The 17,561-nt window shown below is 29.5% G+C and overlaps 3 protein-coding genes across 3 annotated transcripts; 2 read left to right on the forward strand and 1 right to left on the reverse strand.

Moving 5' to 3' along the window:
* The first annotated feature begins 471 nt into the window (after positions 1-471).
* Positions 472-4,748, forward strand: LOC147815913 (U9-ctenitoxin-Pr1a-like). The gene is made up of 5 exons (XM_087157753.1): positions 472-627; positions 1,938-2,049; positions 4,145-4,221; positions 4,484-4,527; positions 4,651-4,748. The coding sequence occupies exons 1-4, from the start codon at positions 589-591 to the stop codon at positions 4,508-4,510; spliced, it is 255 nt and encodes an 84-aa protein (XP_087013879.1). The 5' UTR covers positions 472-588; the 3' UTR covers positions 4,511-4,527; positions 4,651-4,748.
* Positions 4,749-6,495: 1,747 nt separating this feature from the next.
* On the reverse strand, positions 6,496-10,794 carry LOC147815914 (uncharacterized). Its single transcript, XM_087157750.1, has 2 exons — positions 10,315-10,794; positions 6,496-7,072 (listed from the first exon to the last, which is right to left on the reverse strand). Exon 2 carries the CDS (start codon positions 7,042-7,044, stop codon positions 6,706-6,708), a length of 339 nt encoding a protein of 112 aa, XP_087013876.1. The 5' UTR covers positions 7,045-7,072; positions 10,315-10,794; the 3' UTR covers positions 6,496-6,705.
* Positions 10,795-10,979: 185 nt separating this feature from the next.
* On the forward strand, positions 10,980-17,007 carry LOC107453382 (U9-ctenitoxin-Pr1a-like). Its single transcript, XM_016070203.4, has 5 exons — positions 10,980-11,043; positions 14,670-14,781; positions 16,384-16,460; positions 16,751-16,789; positions 16,907-17,007. Exons 1-4 carry the CDS (start codon positions 11,005-11,007, stop codon positions 16,781-16,783), a joined length of 261 nt encoding a protein of 86 aa, XP_015925689.2. The 5' UTR covers positions 10,980-11,004; the 3' UTR covers positions 16,784-16,789; positions 16,907-17,007.
* The last annotated feature ends 554 nt before the right edge of the window (positions 17,008-17,561 follow it).

Genomic DNA, 17,561 nt, shown 5'->3' on the forward strand with positions numbered 1-17,561 from the left:
GACTTATGCAGTCTGCTCCAAATGTGAAGCCCAGCAGGCCTCAGCCGAACATATCCTCGACTGCTTGGGCCTTTCCAAGGAGGACCTATATGCTTCTCCATTTCTTGTAATCGACTTTTTGAGGGCCAACAACTTAATGGATCTTGTCTGACGAAGTCAGACAATTAGAGGATAAGAAACAACAACAACAAACAACGAACCAATTCAACAGATTTCAGATGTCATATTTCAGATTTAAATTTTTAGATATTCAATATGACATTTTGGAATGCATTATTAAAACACTCTAAATTCTATGACATTTTTATTATTATATTATAATTTTTTTTTAAAGTTCCTTATCAACGTCAAATTGAGACACTGGAATTTCTACATCACGAAGATGAATATTTGAACATTTAAATGCGTCTTCGATACTTAAGAGACAGTTTTATCTTTAACATGTTGCATCCCCGATTTTAATGAGAATCCCGGATGTTAGTTACCTAACCAGGTGTTCCATTTTTCAATTGGTTCTTATAAATAGGATCTGCAGTGGTTTTGGAATTTTAGTTTTATCTGCATAAAGGAAAAACTAATTTCAACGAAATGAGATACATAGCAGCTTTGATTTTTGTAGTCTGCGCTGTAAGTAAAGCTAAGTATATGATTATTTTTTTTTCAATTTCAGCTTTTTTAATAGCAGTTATTTGATTCGTTGAATATTTAGTAATTGCAATTTTTTATTTACATTTATATTTAATAAATTAGGATATTTAGATGAATCAATTTTATGAGCATATATATTTAATATATACGTATGTTATATTTTTGATATTAATTTTAATTTTTGAATTTTCTCTTTTTCAAATAAATTTTTTTTCCGAAATTTTGGTTATTCATTAATTTCTTTCCTTCTTTCAAAATTAGGATTTATGAACAGGAAACAGTGGAATCAAATTACGCATTTCTTCATGAGTTTTGAAAGAAAAAAAAAACCCAGCATGGAATTGCGTTTATAGTTTTCAATTTTCGATACAAAATTGAAATCAAATAATCAAATTCAATTCAAATATATAAAATTTAGAAAACTTCTAATTTTGTGTATAATTTTTTAGTTTTAAATTCTAATTGTTTCGTTTAAAAAATGTAACTTTCGCATGTGACAACGCGTTGTGTATTAAAAGTATAATTTTAGAGTTAGATTATTAAAATGTGTAACTATAATAAAATATAACTTTCCCATATAACAGCGAGTTAGTATTAAAAGTATTAATCTAGAATTAGAGAGGCTTTAAATTATTTTTTTCTTCAGGTAGGGGAGAAATTTTAGAAACGTTCCTGTTATTACAGCAGAAATTTTTTCTCTGTTATATGCAAAATTTTGATTTGCAAACGAATTTTATTTTTAGAATTTGTGTATTTTATGATTCGAAATTTATATTGTATTGTATAACTCTACTGATTCTTCCGTGTATCTTACTGTATTTACAAATTTCAAATTATTGAACAACATAATTGTTGACGGCTACTTTACACTAAGCTGTAAAAAAAGATTATTAGAGTTATGAAAGCCTAGATCAAAGAGTTATGTAGGGCATTTCACAACACTACTTCGGTGTTAAGTAGTTGCCCATTATTTTTGGTGTTACGTTGCACTAACATTTTTTTCAGTGTAAGTTATTATTTGAATAATTGTTACGATATTAATTTGAGTAACATTTAAGTTTGTATACTAATTATAAATAGTTGTCTGAATATTTTTTTATAAGATCAAAAACTTCTTTTCTTTTTTAACCTATAAGAACCTAACTTTAAGCCAAACGGTAACTTTTCCAACACCGACTTCAGTGAAAAAAAAATTCGATTCCAACTTTTCAACTCCGATTCTACAATCTTGTAACAAACACTGAAAATCAATATTTATAAGTGATATTTTGTTTTAATATCAATTACAGGCGGAGATAGCCGTTGGCGTTGGATACTGTGGTAAGTTGCCTGGTTGCGGAGAAGGCCAATGCTGCAAAGGATCATCCTTCCACAGATTTTGCGGACAATTGGCTGGAGAAGGTTAGTACAGTAGAGTGTCATTCATCCAGATGCCGATTAACCGAATTGTCCAATTAACCGATTCAATCAAGTACCATGCGCTTGTCATGATTTCTCAGAATAAAAAATTATTTTCACGAAATTTGTATTTTGAGCTAACTTAAGTTTTTCTATCTTCCATCTTAATAATTTAAGCATCTCACTGATAGGGGTTTAAAAATTACTTTTGTCCCTTAGTATCCTTAGAAAAAAGAAATATTTTAGTAGTAAAAATAGCGTGTTGTAAAGTTATTATTTTCGAATCCCATTTCTTTTTTTATATATCTGATTCTGATGTATCAATGCTGTTTATAAGTGCCATATTGTTTCCGTTTTTGCTTTCCTTCAATTTTTAAACAATCTCAATTTTTGGATGTGACGATGGCACAAATCTTTGGCACTTTCAAAATAAGCTTTGAAACGTTTGCTTCACCAGTAAAACATATTAGAAAAACAGTGTGTACTACTTTAATTATAGCCCTAAGCTTATGGAGAAAGTGTGGTTGCCTAAAGAACATTCAACAACCGTGTCTTACAGTTGTACAATTAGCCGAATTTTTTATTAACCGGAAAAGCCTTGGTTCCAACAAGTTCGGATAATTGGTGGTCTATAACAGATAGATGACGAGGCAGAATTTTTACGCAGATGACGAGGCCCTTCTACGCAGAATTTTTATGAAGCATATTTTTCACATTCTTTTTCATTATTTTGTATTAATTTAGGTCGAAGTCGGAAAAAAATATTATATTTAGCATGCTAATAATTCATGATTATAAAATACAGCGTAAAACACCGATGTCTTTTTCTGCGCAACGGGTAAAGAACATCCAACGACGATTTATTTCCAAAACAATAATTTTTCGAATTTGCATTTATTTGCAATTATTTAGATCCAAAAGAAACAGTTATTCATCATTAAAATTTACATTGCAAAATCACTTATTGATAAGTTTCTGAATATGAATGATTGAAAAAAAAAGTTTTGTTTCCAACTTCTTTTTTTTCGGAATTTATATTTTAGTTCAGGTACAATTCTGATAATCTAGCAGATTTTATTAGCAACTATTAGACTGTATTTTATAATTAAAAGGATATCTAAATACATTTTTGTTTGTAATGAGATAGTCTGAAAAAATATATAAATGAGACACCGATCTCCTATCTGCGTCAAAGAGATAAACGAACTTCAAACCGAATCAATTGATTGAAACGCATAACTGATAGCTGAGGTAAAAATTTCAAGGGCACCCTTTGTATTACAAATTTTAATTTTTAAAAAATATAATTTTTTCTCTCTCTTTTATAAGTTTATTTCTTGTATTGCAATTGGCAAATCTTGTTTTAATTTTATTGTTTAAATGAAATTGAAAACAAGACAGTAGTCTCGATTATTCAAAATTGTAGGTTTAGAAAATAAGATTTATTTAAACGTCTTTAAATGACAATTTAAGCACTACCCTTAAGCGAAGAATTCTACATTACAAAGGATCCTTAATGATGTCTACATTAAATGAACAGTATAATATTCGTGGGATAAATCGACAAAAAAAGGTTAGGAATAAAACTAGAAAAAAAAAAACATTTGTTTCAATAGGTAGGCATTAGTGGGGGGACTTAAGAACTTTTTTCCCTATTGGTGCAAGGAAAATGGAATCTTAAAAGAATCCCAATAAGAATATACATGGTTTACAAAATCAAATTGCAAATTTTTACGGGTGAAATTCGAAAAGAGAAACCATATTTCAATAATATGGAAACCAATTACAGAATGAAACAAAACATTAAAAGGGCCGCAAAGTTTGGTGATGCTCTTGAATTTGAACTACTTTATATCTATCAGTTTCATTTATTCTTTTTTAAGTCATTCATTTTCCTAGGGGCAGCACAGAAATAAAACATAAAAAGGGCGGCAAAATCTAGTGACGATCTTGCACTTAAACTACTCTAAATCTATCTGTTGCATTTATTCATTCTCTATGAGAGTTAAAAAATTCATCAATTTGAATATAATTTTAGATTAATAATAAACATGCATAAATTTTAAAAATTATTTTAATTCCACTTTTAAATATTCAGGTGAACCCTGTGAACGACCAAACAGCGGCGAAAATTACAGTGTGGCTTGTCCTTGCAAAGATGGCATGATCTGCAGTGTAAGTTGAAATCAATTATTTAAAAGAAATATTTCTTTTAGTTTCGAATGAAATTCTTAATATTTTTTAGAAATCAATTTTTAAATAAATTAACCGAATAAAAACTTTTAAATTAAATTTGATATTAAAATTTTAGTTATTGGTTTTCAAGATTAAATCTGAGATTGAATTGAGGATTTTAATTATTCAACTTGTATTTTATAATTGATTTTTTCATTACATTAGAAAAATGCTTCTTTAAAATAATTCTTTATTCTTATAGGTTATAAACAGATGTCAGAGACCGTAGTCGATAAATAAGAACGGGTAAGGAAATTTTTACAACCCATATTTCTAATCCAATTCCAATTTTCTACGAAAAACATATTTATGTAAATTCGAATTCAAAAGAATTATTTTATTGTAAAAAAAAAAAAAATTCTTTTTCAGAGAATTTATGGGTATTGGATTTACTGAATAGGAAACAACATGAAACTGCATACCTTCAGTATTATTTAATGTTGAATAAAGAATAAATAAGAAATGAACAGATTTGTTTTTATTTAGTCCCATCAAAGCAAAACATATTTATACACCGAAGAGCCATTGCATTATGACCACCCTGCTAATAACATGTAGGACCACCTTTTGCCCTCAAAACTGCTAGCACCCGCAGTGGCATTGATTTCACAAGGTGTTGATAGGTAGTCTGAGGTATCTGGTACCAAGCGCTCCCCAACTGGTCCTGCTATTCCCTCCCATTACGAGGGGAGCGTGGCAGCACGAATTTGGGTTTTTCAAGTAGAACCACAAATGCTCTATTGGATTAAGGTCAGGTGAATTTGGTGGCCAAGACATGACTTGAAAGTCACTGGAATGTTCCTCGACGATTCGATCCTTATAACATGGTGCATTATCCTGTTGGTAAACACCATCCCCCGCAGGAAAAACTGTTGCCATGCACGGATCCTAAATTTGATATTATTCTGGGTTCACTTGGGAGGGCAGTTTGAATTTCCCACGTATGATCAGCATTAAGCATTGCAATTTAGCTGTAGTCCTAACGTGGAGTCTACGTCCCGCAAGGGGGCAATTGGAAAACAGATTGCCCTGAGTTCAAGTTAATCGCATGTTGAGGTTAGTGTATATTCGTGTTGTCTATCTCTATCATCTGAAACTTTTATTGCTCGAGTGAAAAAAAAAATTCTGCTTTAAAAAATGGTTTCTCCTCCTTGGATGAAATCTCTAATGTTCGATGATTTGTCTGAAATTTCAAACTGTAGTATCAAGTTTTGGCAGAACTGTAAAAGGGAGTAAGACTCAAAACTTTATTGAATACAATTTACTTTCATTTATACAATAGCAGTCGTTTAGCCACTAGGTCATTAGACCACGCACTCTCTAAAATTTATCCATCCAATTAGAGAAGACAGATAGTGCATGACTTTTCCAAATGCAAAGCAGTCATATTCTGACCAGTCATACAAAAGGAAATTTAAGAGACTCAACAATGTTTAAACGAAAAAGATGGGCTTGATAATCGTGTCCCCCTAGGAGTCTAACGAAGCATTCTCACTGCATGTCATTTGTATATGCGATTATACGTCAATGAGACTCACGCATGCGCGAGTAGATCGTCCTGCATGTAGTGCCTAAACATTTGTATATGCGTCTAGGGCATTCTCTGTAAAAGTAGCAATTGCAGCCGCACGAGGTAAGACAGGAGCAGGTTGTAATTTAATACGTTATGCTATGATTGCTTCCCCATTTATTCTCGAAATGAAATTTTGTTCATTTTCTGATAATAAACTAAACGATACAAAACTAAATGAAAATATGAGAAAAAGAAACTAAAGAACTACATTTTTCATGTTTCCTAAAAAGCAGAAAAATATTTAATTTCCATCACGTCTATAAGGAAAAGAGTAATTTTCTTCATTATATTCGATAAACTCCGAAAATTCTTACTACGACATTTCATCCAGCTTTTATCTATAAAGGTGTGTTGTAAAAAAATATTTACTCCTTTTTAGTCAAATTGAAACAAGTTTTATTATATTTTTAGTTTTTTGTCAACTCAACATTAAAGTTGATATCATTTTTCATCCTTGGAAATTTAAGTAACTCTGAAATGTTATACATTCATTTGTCTATAATGAACCCTAGTAGTTTTTTTTTCAAATTTCAAACTGTGAAATTGAAAATATTAAAGAAAATTATTTCCCATAATATTTATTTTTATACGACTTATAATTTAAATCAGAAATCAGAAAGAATTAAAAGAAAACATGAGAATTATTACTCAATAAATAGTTTATTGAAACATATTTATGAGTTATTGCAATAGAAATACCCAAAAAAACAATTTAAAACGTGATCTCAAACATTATTAGCCTATTCTTTCGCATTTATCAAAAGTTGTACAATTTTGAGTCATTAGAGTGTTCAATCATTATCTCAAGCTTGAGTTATCAGTACTATCATTTCAAGCCTTTTCTAATTTTTTCACCAGCGCATCAGCCACTCTAGCAACTGCTCCAATGTATCAATTTTATCCAATTCATCTTTAGGAGCATTTTCAGACTCTTTGTATTCCATTTCAACCATCATTTGTTCTGCTAGAACTTCATTCCAATCTCTTAACATAAACTTCACATCAGTTGCCATATAAAACTCGTTAAGAGTTGGATCATCCAGAGTCTTCTTTGACTCTATATTTCCTTTATCACCACCAACCATAGACTCATCATTACGAGTCTTAGACTCTCCAGTCTCACTTCCAAATGCCGTTTGTTCTTTAAGAACTTCAGGCCAAGCTCTTATTTCAAAATAATTTTCATCCATACTCTCCCCTTTCTTAAAAACTTTTGCACTAAAATTGGAAATATATTTTAGTTCTCTTTTAAACACCGTATGTAACACAACATGCGGCAAATAATTTTATCTAATATAACTGGTGCTAATTTAGGAGAAATTTGTGTCTCTTAAAGTAAACCCTTCATAAGTTTTTTACCATAAAAAGAAACCCTTCAAAAAGTATTTTATCTAAATACAGATCAGCTGCAAAATTTTTTATTGTAAATATGAAACTTTCACAAAACATTTTCCCGTTAAAATAATCACTTTATAATAAAAAAGCCCTTAATATTAAATTTTATCATAAATATGGACCCTAAACTTTTCTTTTAGAAAACTGAGTCAATGACTTCTTTTGTATGTATTTTTAAAATTAAAAATTCCAGATGTCTATGGTTTTTGTGCAGCTTTGTTTTGTGGTTATGAAAACAGGAACTTATTTTCACATATTCTAAACTTTTATAAGGAGTGTAGTATATTCTTATAACTTTAAATAATTTAATCGTCTTTCCTTTACACATACCATCGCCAACAAATACATTCTACTCATATCTTTTCCTAATGGGTCCTTAAAATTGTTGATTGTAATAGAATTAAAAAGCTTTTGAAATTTGTTAACAAATGAGATGGCTATAAAGTTGTGCTTAAAATTAACTGTAATACGTTGATAGTAAGTAGTAGCTTAAAATTTGATATGTAAAAACCGCTCTTGATTTTCAATTAAGATTTATTGCAATATCCCTCTGTAATAAGTATTTTAAATCATAATTAATAAATATAAGAGAAATTCCGTGCAACATTAGGCTCTTGAACATTTAACAATTTAGCCTAGTTAAACTGACATTTTTGGACATTACTTGTTTAAAAACTTTATTTGCTTCAAAAACATACAAATTGAAAATAACAGTCTACATGTTTCAAGGGCTCAAAATGAGTACCCGTTTTCAAGGCAAGAAGAGTACGTGGTTCTTTTAAGAAATTAAATTGGGGAGAAGTTAAATTTTTGATAATGTTACGAGTAAAAAAATGCTCCTATAAAATCAACTTAAACCTTTTTAATGGAATACTATTAAAAGTCTGAATTTTTATGTGCAGAGTTTTGTTTTACTTCGATTTGAAATAAAGTCCTCGTAGGAATTTAAAAATTGCTGAATTATTGCAACTGTTAAGAGATTTTACCAACAACTGATACTTACAGCTTTTTTCGCAAAAATTGCACCACTTTCGCCATTTTTCTAATTATAGCTTAAGCAATCGTAATAAAAGAACCTTACAGATCGCATATAAACTTTAGAAATGAGCTTTTCTCGGTTTAACAATGTCTTGTTATACTGTAACAATGAAATTGTTCTTTTAATTTATACCATTGTTTAATTGAGACTATTTCAACAATGGCATTTTAATAGGATTACTTTTTTTAAAAAAATGTTACAATACATTATTTAAATAAATAACCCTGTTTAAAATTGAACTGATTTATGCACTTTGAAACCATTAATGCCGAGATTTTCACACAATTCCGTAGGCGCACAAAAAAAGTTTAAAAATTTTGACTTATGTTTTTCTTTAAGAAGTGATGATATAGATTCTAACTCAGATACTAGAAATGTAATTTGTGTTTCTGTTTAAAGGCGATCTATTTCTTACATGTAGAGGATCCTTGCAAATAAACTTAATTTTAAAAAAAATATGCAAAAAATTGCATATTTTGCTTTGATTGTCGGGACATATTACTGAAAATATTTACTTGGGAAAAAAATTGCAACGAATCTCAAAAGTTTTGAAATATGCACGACAACCAATACAATGGGAAGAATTATTATTTCCAAGCAATTTCTTTTAAGTTAATAGTCTGCTAATGACATTTTATTGAATTCCAGTAAATAGATATCTAAGTTTGTACATTGACAATACTAAACACAGATAGAACAGTAAGGACTATTCCTATTGTATACAATCATATTAGAAGTTAAAGGATGAAGGTATTAAATGACATTTTACTGAATTCCAGCAAACGGATATCTAAGTTTATACATTGACAATACAAAATACAGATAGAACCTTAAGGACTATTCCTATCGTACACAATCATATTAGAAGTTAAAGGATGAAGGTATTAAATGACATTTTAGTGAATTCTTGGAAAATTGGCTTTATTACAAAAGAAAATCAAAATTGAACCTTAAGGATCCTTTCCATGTTAGAAATTAAAGGATGAAGATTTTAAATTACATTATAGAGAATTTTAGTAAAGCGGCTTTCAAGTTTATATGTTCACGAGAGAAAATAAAGATGGTATAGTTTGTCTACGGTGAGAACTCCCCCCGAAAAAAAATCAGAGGCAGTCTGATGCTATGGAAACAAGAATTATGCATATCAGGGAGGGTAGCTTTTCATTATCAAAGGCTAACACAATTGTCCGAAGAAAATGATTACCTTTCTCTCGCCAATCCGAACTAAAACCAGTTCTAAACAATGACCCCACACCCCTACTTGAAATAGTTATACCTCGTTGCCATAGTCACAGCCACGGGTCCAGACGAATGGTTTGGGTAGTTCTTACTTTAGAGAAACTGTACATTCGAAGTTAATAAATCAGTTTTTACTTTGTTTTAGAGAAACTGAACATTCGAAGTTAATAAAATCAAATAAATCTTCTTTTGTACTTCTTCATACGTTGAAAATAGAAGATAAAGATAAACTAAGCGTCAAAAGTTATAAATCTTTTTCATTCATTTAAACTGTTCTCGTCATAGCGTGTGCACTCTTGGCATTTTATTTTGTTTGTTGCCAAAAGAGACTTTTAAAGTTAACCATCAACTCTTTCTCGCCATATGCACTTAAAACTTCCTCTTTTGCCAAAAATAATCAAAGATTATCACTTAGTACCGTCAATCACTGATATCTTCGAAATTGAGTTATTTCTGGGGAAAAACTTTTTCTTTTTTCAATAATATGCTGAATTTTTTCCGCATATTTTAGGATACAAACAAAAAGAAACTAGTCCACTTTCAGAAAGTTTCGTTTTCTACAAAAATACAGTTTATACATTGCACAACATATAGCAACAAGCATTTACAGAACAAGTATACAAAAAAAGAATACTTTCCTCAGAAAACAGACTTTTACAGGTCATATACTTTGCAATGATATTTTAAGTATAAAAATAGGCTAATTTTTAACTAAGCTTTCCACCATTCTAATCCAAAAATTCTACTGTAAGAGTTTAAAAATATAATTTAGTTAAAATATAATTACTTTTTGCCCAATAAGGTTGAAACTTAACAGAGTCCTCCAAGTTTCCATAAGAAATCTATATCGCTCTCTGGTTCAGGTCAAAACTGCGATCTGTGGATGAATGAATGGAGAATGATTGGTCCTGCCTGTAAAGCGAGCCGTGATACGTGTGTGTTTAACTGAAGTCGTACTCTTGACCATAGATGGCGCCACTGAAACAGTATACTTAAGATTGATTTATTTTAAACTTAATAAGTGAAGCACAAAAAATCGTAATAGAATTCAATATTTTTTCAAATTTGTCTCACAAACATGCGCAGAACATAAACGGCTTCCGTGAAATACGAGCCAATTCAACGAACTTCAGATATCATATTTCAGATTTAAATTTTCAGACTTTCAATAAGCCATTTTGGAATGCATTATTAAAACGATCTAAATTCCATGACATTTTTATTATCGATTTTACTATCGTTCCTTATCGATGTCAAATTGAGACTCTGAAACTTTTAAATCACAATGATGAATATTTAAAAATTTAAATACGTCTGCGATATTTAAAAGATAGTTTAATCTTTAACATGTTGTATTCCAGATGTTGATGGGTACATAACCAGGTGTTCAATTCTGCAATTGATTCTGATAAATAGGGGCTGCAGTGGTTTTGGAATTTTAGTTTTATCTGTGTAAGGAAAAACTGATTTCAACAAAATGAAATACATAGCAGCTTTGATTTTTGTAGTCTGTGCTGTGAGTAAAGATTACTATATAATTATTCTTTTTTAAATTTCAGCTTTACTAATAGTTATTTGATTCGTTGAATATTTTGTAATTGTACTTATTTAATATACATTTATGTCTAATAAATTAGGATATTTAGATTAATCAATTATATATGCATGCATATTTAATATATATGTTAAATTTTTGATATTAATTAAAATTTTTGATTTTTTTTTCAAATTCAATTTTTTTTTCTAAAATTTTGATTATTTATTCAGTTTTTATCTTTCTTTCAAAATTAGGATTTATAAATAGGAAATAGTAGAATCAAACTATGCATTTTCCTTGAGTTTAAAAGAAAATACAGCATTGAAATGCGTTTATGGTTTTCAGTTTTTGAATATCAATTCAAATGTGCAAAATTTATAAAATTTTTACAGTTTTATAGTTTGCAATTACACTTGTTTTGTTTGTTAAATATATAACTTTCTCATATGACAACTCATTGTGTATTAAAATATAATTAGTAGAATTACAGAAGTTTTAAATTATTTTTTTCTTTAGGTAGGGGAGAAATTTTAGAAACGTTTTTGTTTGTATATCAGAAATTTTACATATATTTTTTTCTTTAATCAAAAAGTTTAGTGGAATGATGTATTCTATGAGATATATGAGATTTTCTGTGATAAAAGTGAATATGATGTGAATATATATGAGATTTTCTAAGAGAGCTTTTATTTAGTCTTATTGAAATTTTCAACATTCTTTTATTTTTTTCTTAGTTTTGAAGTCAAGATCATAAATTCTGTCTTCTCTTAAGACACAAGGTTTAAGCAATGACAAAAAAGGAGATCGCTTTTCTGTCATTTTTAACATAACATTCTGTCTTTCTGTCATAACTTCGATGTTTATTTAAAAATGCATTTGAAAAAAAGAAGAAAAAAACTCACTAATGCGATAAAATGGAATTTTTTTTTATCTGGATTAAATTTAATTGGATTTTGCTAATTGTTTTAATTATTGTTACAAAATTCTAAATTTTTGACGTTGTTGAGTTTTGAATTATTTAACATTAAATAAAATATAGCATTCAGAAAACATAAAATATCTTATACTTGTATAGGTATAGGTATACTTGTATAGGTATAGGTATACTTGTATAGGTATGGGTATACTTGTATAGGTATAATATATACTTGTATAGGTATGGGTATACTTGTATAGGTATAATATATACTTGTATAGGTATGAATAGAAAATAGTATAGGTAAAACACAGTATAGGTGTGAATAGAACAATGGCTTTTCAATACTCTTTTGGATTGCATAAAATACTTAAACACTTTCAACAAACTGGCTAACAATCAAATGTACTGATCATAAACCGGAGCCGTGAAGTCGGTTGTTAATACTTTCGACTCAAAATTCCAGACTTCTCTGAAAGCACGTTTGCATTATAAGAAAAGAGGTAGAAATCAATATATGACACACACCTCCGCAAATTTGGGTACATCTTATTAGAAAAAGATTTTTTAAGAAATATTTTGGAACTAGAAAACTATTACAAATGATGTATAGAATTCATTTAAATAAAAATTTCAAGTGAGATAAATAATTTTGCTTTGGAATTTATTATTATTATGAAACTATTATTATTACTTTTCAATAGCGTGATCATATATAGGCTCAAAAACATTCAGATGTGATAAATTAAATATTTGATACTGTGAAAACTGTGGTTTATTATCTTTTCACATATAATATTAAACAACATCAAAAATTGCATGAAGGAACACTTTATTCCGGGTTAACACCAAATCGACCCATATACGATTGAAAGGGGGAAATTTGAATCAAAACACCTAAAATTGAGAAATCTCACACCTAACTCTCACGTTTTTACAATATGCGAGAATACACGATGACACCAATGTTGGCGCTCATTGAATATTAAGAAACGGCAGTAGAATATTGCGAGTAGTTTGTTCACAATCTGGAATGGGGTGGCCTGAATTTGTTGTTGTTCTCAACGATAATATTGCGTAATAAGGATAATTATTATTTGATTTTTAAATCTCTGAAAACAGTATTAAGGGACTTTATAATGTATACTTTTTATCCGCGTCCGTATTGTTAAGCCTAGTTCGAATTCGTATTAGTTTTTTCTGTGATACGCATAAGCTTGATTTACAAACTAATTTTATTTTAAGAATTTGTGCATATATACTTCCAAACTTATGATTCGTACTTTATATTGTATTATAAAATAACACTATTGATTCCTACTGTATTTATAAATTTTAAAGTAATTGAACAGCAAAATTGCTGACGGCTATTTTATATACAGGGTCTTTATAATTAAAGTTCCACTTTGAAATGGCTATAAAAATAAAACTACCCGACCAAATGTCCTCAAACTTGGTAAATGTCTATAAGAGGTCATGGGATTTTAGTTCCCGCAACAACAAAAAAAAAAAAAAAGTTCAAAAATTTACCACCAGCGGAGAATGGCGCTGTATGCAATAGTGTTAAACAAATGTGAAAGATGTAAATTTGTTTTACACGGCTTTTACCGTAAATTTGCCGTAAATCTTGCGGTGTCATTGAACCTCGGCGTTTTCCTCTTACAGTACGGAACTTTTGTAAAGCCCTCCGTTCATTGCTGTCGCATTCATAGTCACATTTCACGAGCAAAGCACGGTCTTGCATGGTAACAGACATTGTCGACTCAGAACACTGACAACTCAGACAAGGCGCCTCACTTTTATAACTGCAAAGTCACATTACGTGTAAAACAAATTTGCATATTTCACATTTGTTTAACACTATTGCATACAGCGCCATTCTCCGCTGGTGGTAAATTTTTGACTTTTTTTAAATTTTTTTGCAGGAACTAAAATCCCATGACCTTTTATAGACATTTACCAAGTTTGATGACATTTGGTCGGGTAGTTTTATTTTTATAGCCATTTCAAAATGGAACTTTAATTATAAAGACCCTGTATAATACAATTTCTCTCCGCTTCCGTTTTGTTAAGTCTAGTTCGAATTCGTATTAGTTTTTTCGCTGTGATACGCATAAGCTTGATTTACATACTAATTTTATTTTAAGAATTTGTGTCTATATACATTCTAAACTTATGATTCGTACTTTATATTGATTCGTACTTATATTAATTATAAAAATAACTCTATTGAATCTTACTGTATTTATAAATTTTAAAGTTATTGAACAACACAATTGTTGACGGTTATTTTTACATCAAGTTGTGCAAAAGATTATTGGTGTAAGTGGTTGACAAAATTTTTGGTGTGGAGTACACTAAACTTTTTTATAAAGTGTAAGTTATGATTTAAATATTTGTAACAATATAAATTTGAGCAATGCTTTTGTTCGCATACTTATAAATATGTGCCTGAATAATCTTCATAAGATCAAACTTTTTATTCTTATTTCATAAAGACCTAACTTCTCTAATGGTTTAAAGTTCTCACTTTAAGTCATCAGGAGTTGGAGTTGAAAAAGTTTTTCCTACACCGATTTCATGAAAAACATTTTTCGACTCTAACTCTTCAACTCCGATTCCACAACCTTGCAACAGACACTGAACTACAATATTTATAAGTGATATTTTGCTTTGATATCAATTACAGGTGGAGATAGCTGTTGGTGTTGAATACTGTGGTGAGTTGCCTGGTTGCGGAGAAGGCGAATGCTGCAAAGGATCATTCTACCACAGGGTTTGCATACGTCTGTCTAAAGAAGGTTAGTACAGTAGAGTGTCATTTATCCAGATGCCAATTAACCGAATGAATCAAGTATCCTGTATTTGTTCCGGTTTCTCAGAATAAAAAAATCTTTTTATTCTGTAAATACCGAAATACACGAAATGCGCTTGCTCCGGTTTCTTGGAATAAATTTTTTCTTTTATTCTGTAAATACCGAAATACACGAAATGGGCTTGTTCCGGTTTTTCTGAATAAAAAAATCTTTTTATTCTGTAAATACCGAGATACATGAAATGCGCTTGTTCCGGTTTCTCAGAATTAAAAAAATCTTTTTATTCTGTAAATACCGAAATGCACTTTTGCTTGTAATTAGAGAGTCAGAATAAATGTAACAAAGAGACACCGGTGTTCCATCTCCGTCAAAGGAATAAACGAACTTTAAACCGAAACAGTTGATTGACTTGTACCTGAAAGTTGAGATAAAAATTTCAAGGGCCCCGCTTGAATTGCAAATTTTAATTTTTAATAATTATCGATTTTTTTTCTTTTATGAGTTTATTCCTTGTATGGAAATTTACAAATATTATTTTAGTTTTATTATATAAATGAAATTGAAAAGAAGACAGTAGTTCCTACATATTTTAAGGGGCCTTAGTAAAAAGAAAAACTTTATTACATTCAAAAGTGTTGGTTCAGAAAATAAGATTTATTTAAACGACTTTAAACGGCAATTTAAGTACGGCTCTTAAACGCAGAATTCTACATTACTAAGAATCCTTAATGATGTCTACATTAAATGAAACAGTATAATATTCGTGGGATAAACCGTCAAAAAATAAAAGGTTAGGAATAAAACTATGAAAGAAGTAAAACTACATTTATTTTAATGGGTAGAGAATAAAAGAGGGACTTAAGAAGTTTTTTTCCCTAGGGGTGCATGGGAGATAGAATATTAAAAGAACCCCTATAAAATATTATAGATGGTTTATAAAATCAAGTTGTAAGTTTTTACGGATGAAATTCGAAAAGAGAAACCATATTTATCTCAATAATATATGCCTACATTTATTCAATAATAGAAAGCAATAACAGAATGAAATAAAACATTAAAAGGGTCGCAAAGTCTACTGGTGCTTTTCATCTTGAACTACTCTATATCTATCAGTTTCATTTATTCATTTTCTCAAGTGATTCATTTTCCTAGGTGTACGACAGAAATAAAATATTAAAAATGCTTCAAAAATCTAGTGACGATCTTGCAACTGAACTGCTCTATATCAATCAGTTAGATTTATTCATTTTCTTAGATGATTCATTTTCCTAGGGGCATTAGCACCATAGAAATATAACATTAAAAGGGTCGCAAAGTCTAGTGACTCTTGACTTTCTCTAAATCTATCAGTTGCATTTATTCATTTTTTAAGGGATTCATTTTCCTAGGCGCATCATAGAAATAAAATATTAAAAGACAGCAAAGTCTAGTGCCGATCTTGCAACTGAAATGTTCTAAATATATCATTTGCATTTATTATTTTTCTGAGAGTTATAAAAATTCATAAATTTTAGTATAATTTTTTTTAGTAATAAGCTACACACATTCATTTTTAATATTATTTTAATTCCATTCTTAAATATTCAGGTGAACCATGTGAACGACCAAACAGCGGCGAAAATTACAGCGTGGCTTGTCCTTGCGAAGATGGCATGATCTGCAGCGTAAGTTGAAATTAATTATTTAAAAGAAATATTTAATTGTAAGCTTTAACTTACAGTACTAACATATTACAAAAACTTCAGTGCAGAATGAAATTTGAAATATTTTTTGAATAATTGAATAAATTAACCGAATAAACTATTAACTGAACTTTTTAAATTTAATTTTAGTTTTTAAAATTGTTCAAAGTTAAATCTAAGATTTATTTAAGAATTTCAATTATTCAATTTATATTACATAATTGGTTTCCTCGTTACTTTAGAAAAATGCTTATTTATATTTAATCTTGTAGGTTATTAACAGATGTCAGAGACTCGACAAATAAGAACAGGTAAGGATATTTTTACAACATATATTTCTAACTTAATTCCAACTTTCTACGACAAACCTATTTATGTAAATTCGAATTCAAAAGAATTTTTATAATTGTAAAAAAATTATTTTTCAGAGAAGTTCTAAGCATTGAAATTACAGAAAAGGAAGCAACATGTTAAAGTGTATATCTACAGTATTATTCAATGTTCAATAAAAATAAATAAGAAATGAAAAGATTTTTTTTATTTAGTCTAATCAAAACAAAACATATTAGTGAACGAAAGCATTTGTGTGTCTGTGCTCCTCTTTGAAACTTCAGATCCGCTTGTGCTAGGGTCCTGAAACTTGCACAGCGGATGAGGGGTAAAATTTTTGTCACTGGTCATTAAGTTAATATTATTTTGGAATCATTTTGGAGGGGTGCGTGAATTTTCGACAGAGGATCAGCATTAAGCTTTGCAATTTAATTGTATTCTAGTGTTTTCTAAAGTGGAGTCTACGTATCCCATAATGGGGCAATTGGTAAACAGAATGCCCGGAGTCCAAGTTAATCCTATGTTGAAGTTATCGTCTATTCGTGTTGTCTATGTCTGTTGTCTGAAAAGTTTATTGTTCGAATAAAAAAAATATAGATTTTCTGATTTAAAAAAATGGTTTCCCAACTTGCATGATATGGCTAATGTTCGATGATTTATCTAATATTTCAAACTGCAATATCAAGTTCCAGCAGAACTGTAAAAGGGAGTGTGACTCAAAATTTTATTGAATATGAGTTACTTTTATTCATA

This window comes from Parasteatoda tepidariorum, chromosome 2, assembly GCF_982258835.1.
Source record: "Parasteatoda tepidariorum strain Cologne lab strain chromosome 2, Ptep-v5.0, whole genome shotgun sequence".
Lineage (NCBI taxonomy): Eukaryota > Metazoa > Arthropoda > Arachnida > Araneae > Theridiidae > Parasteatoda > Parasteatoda tepidariorum.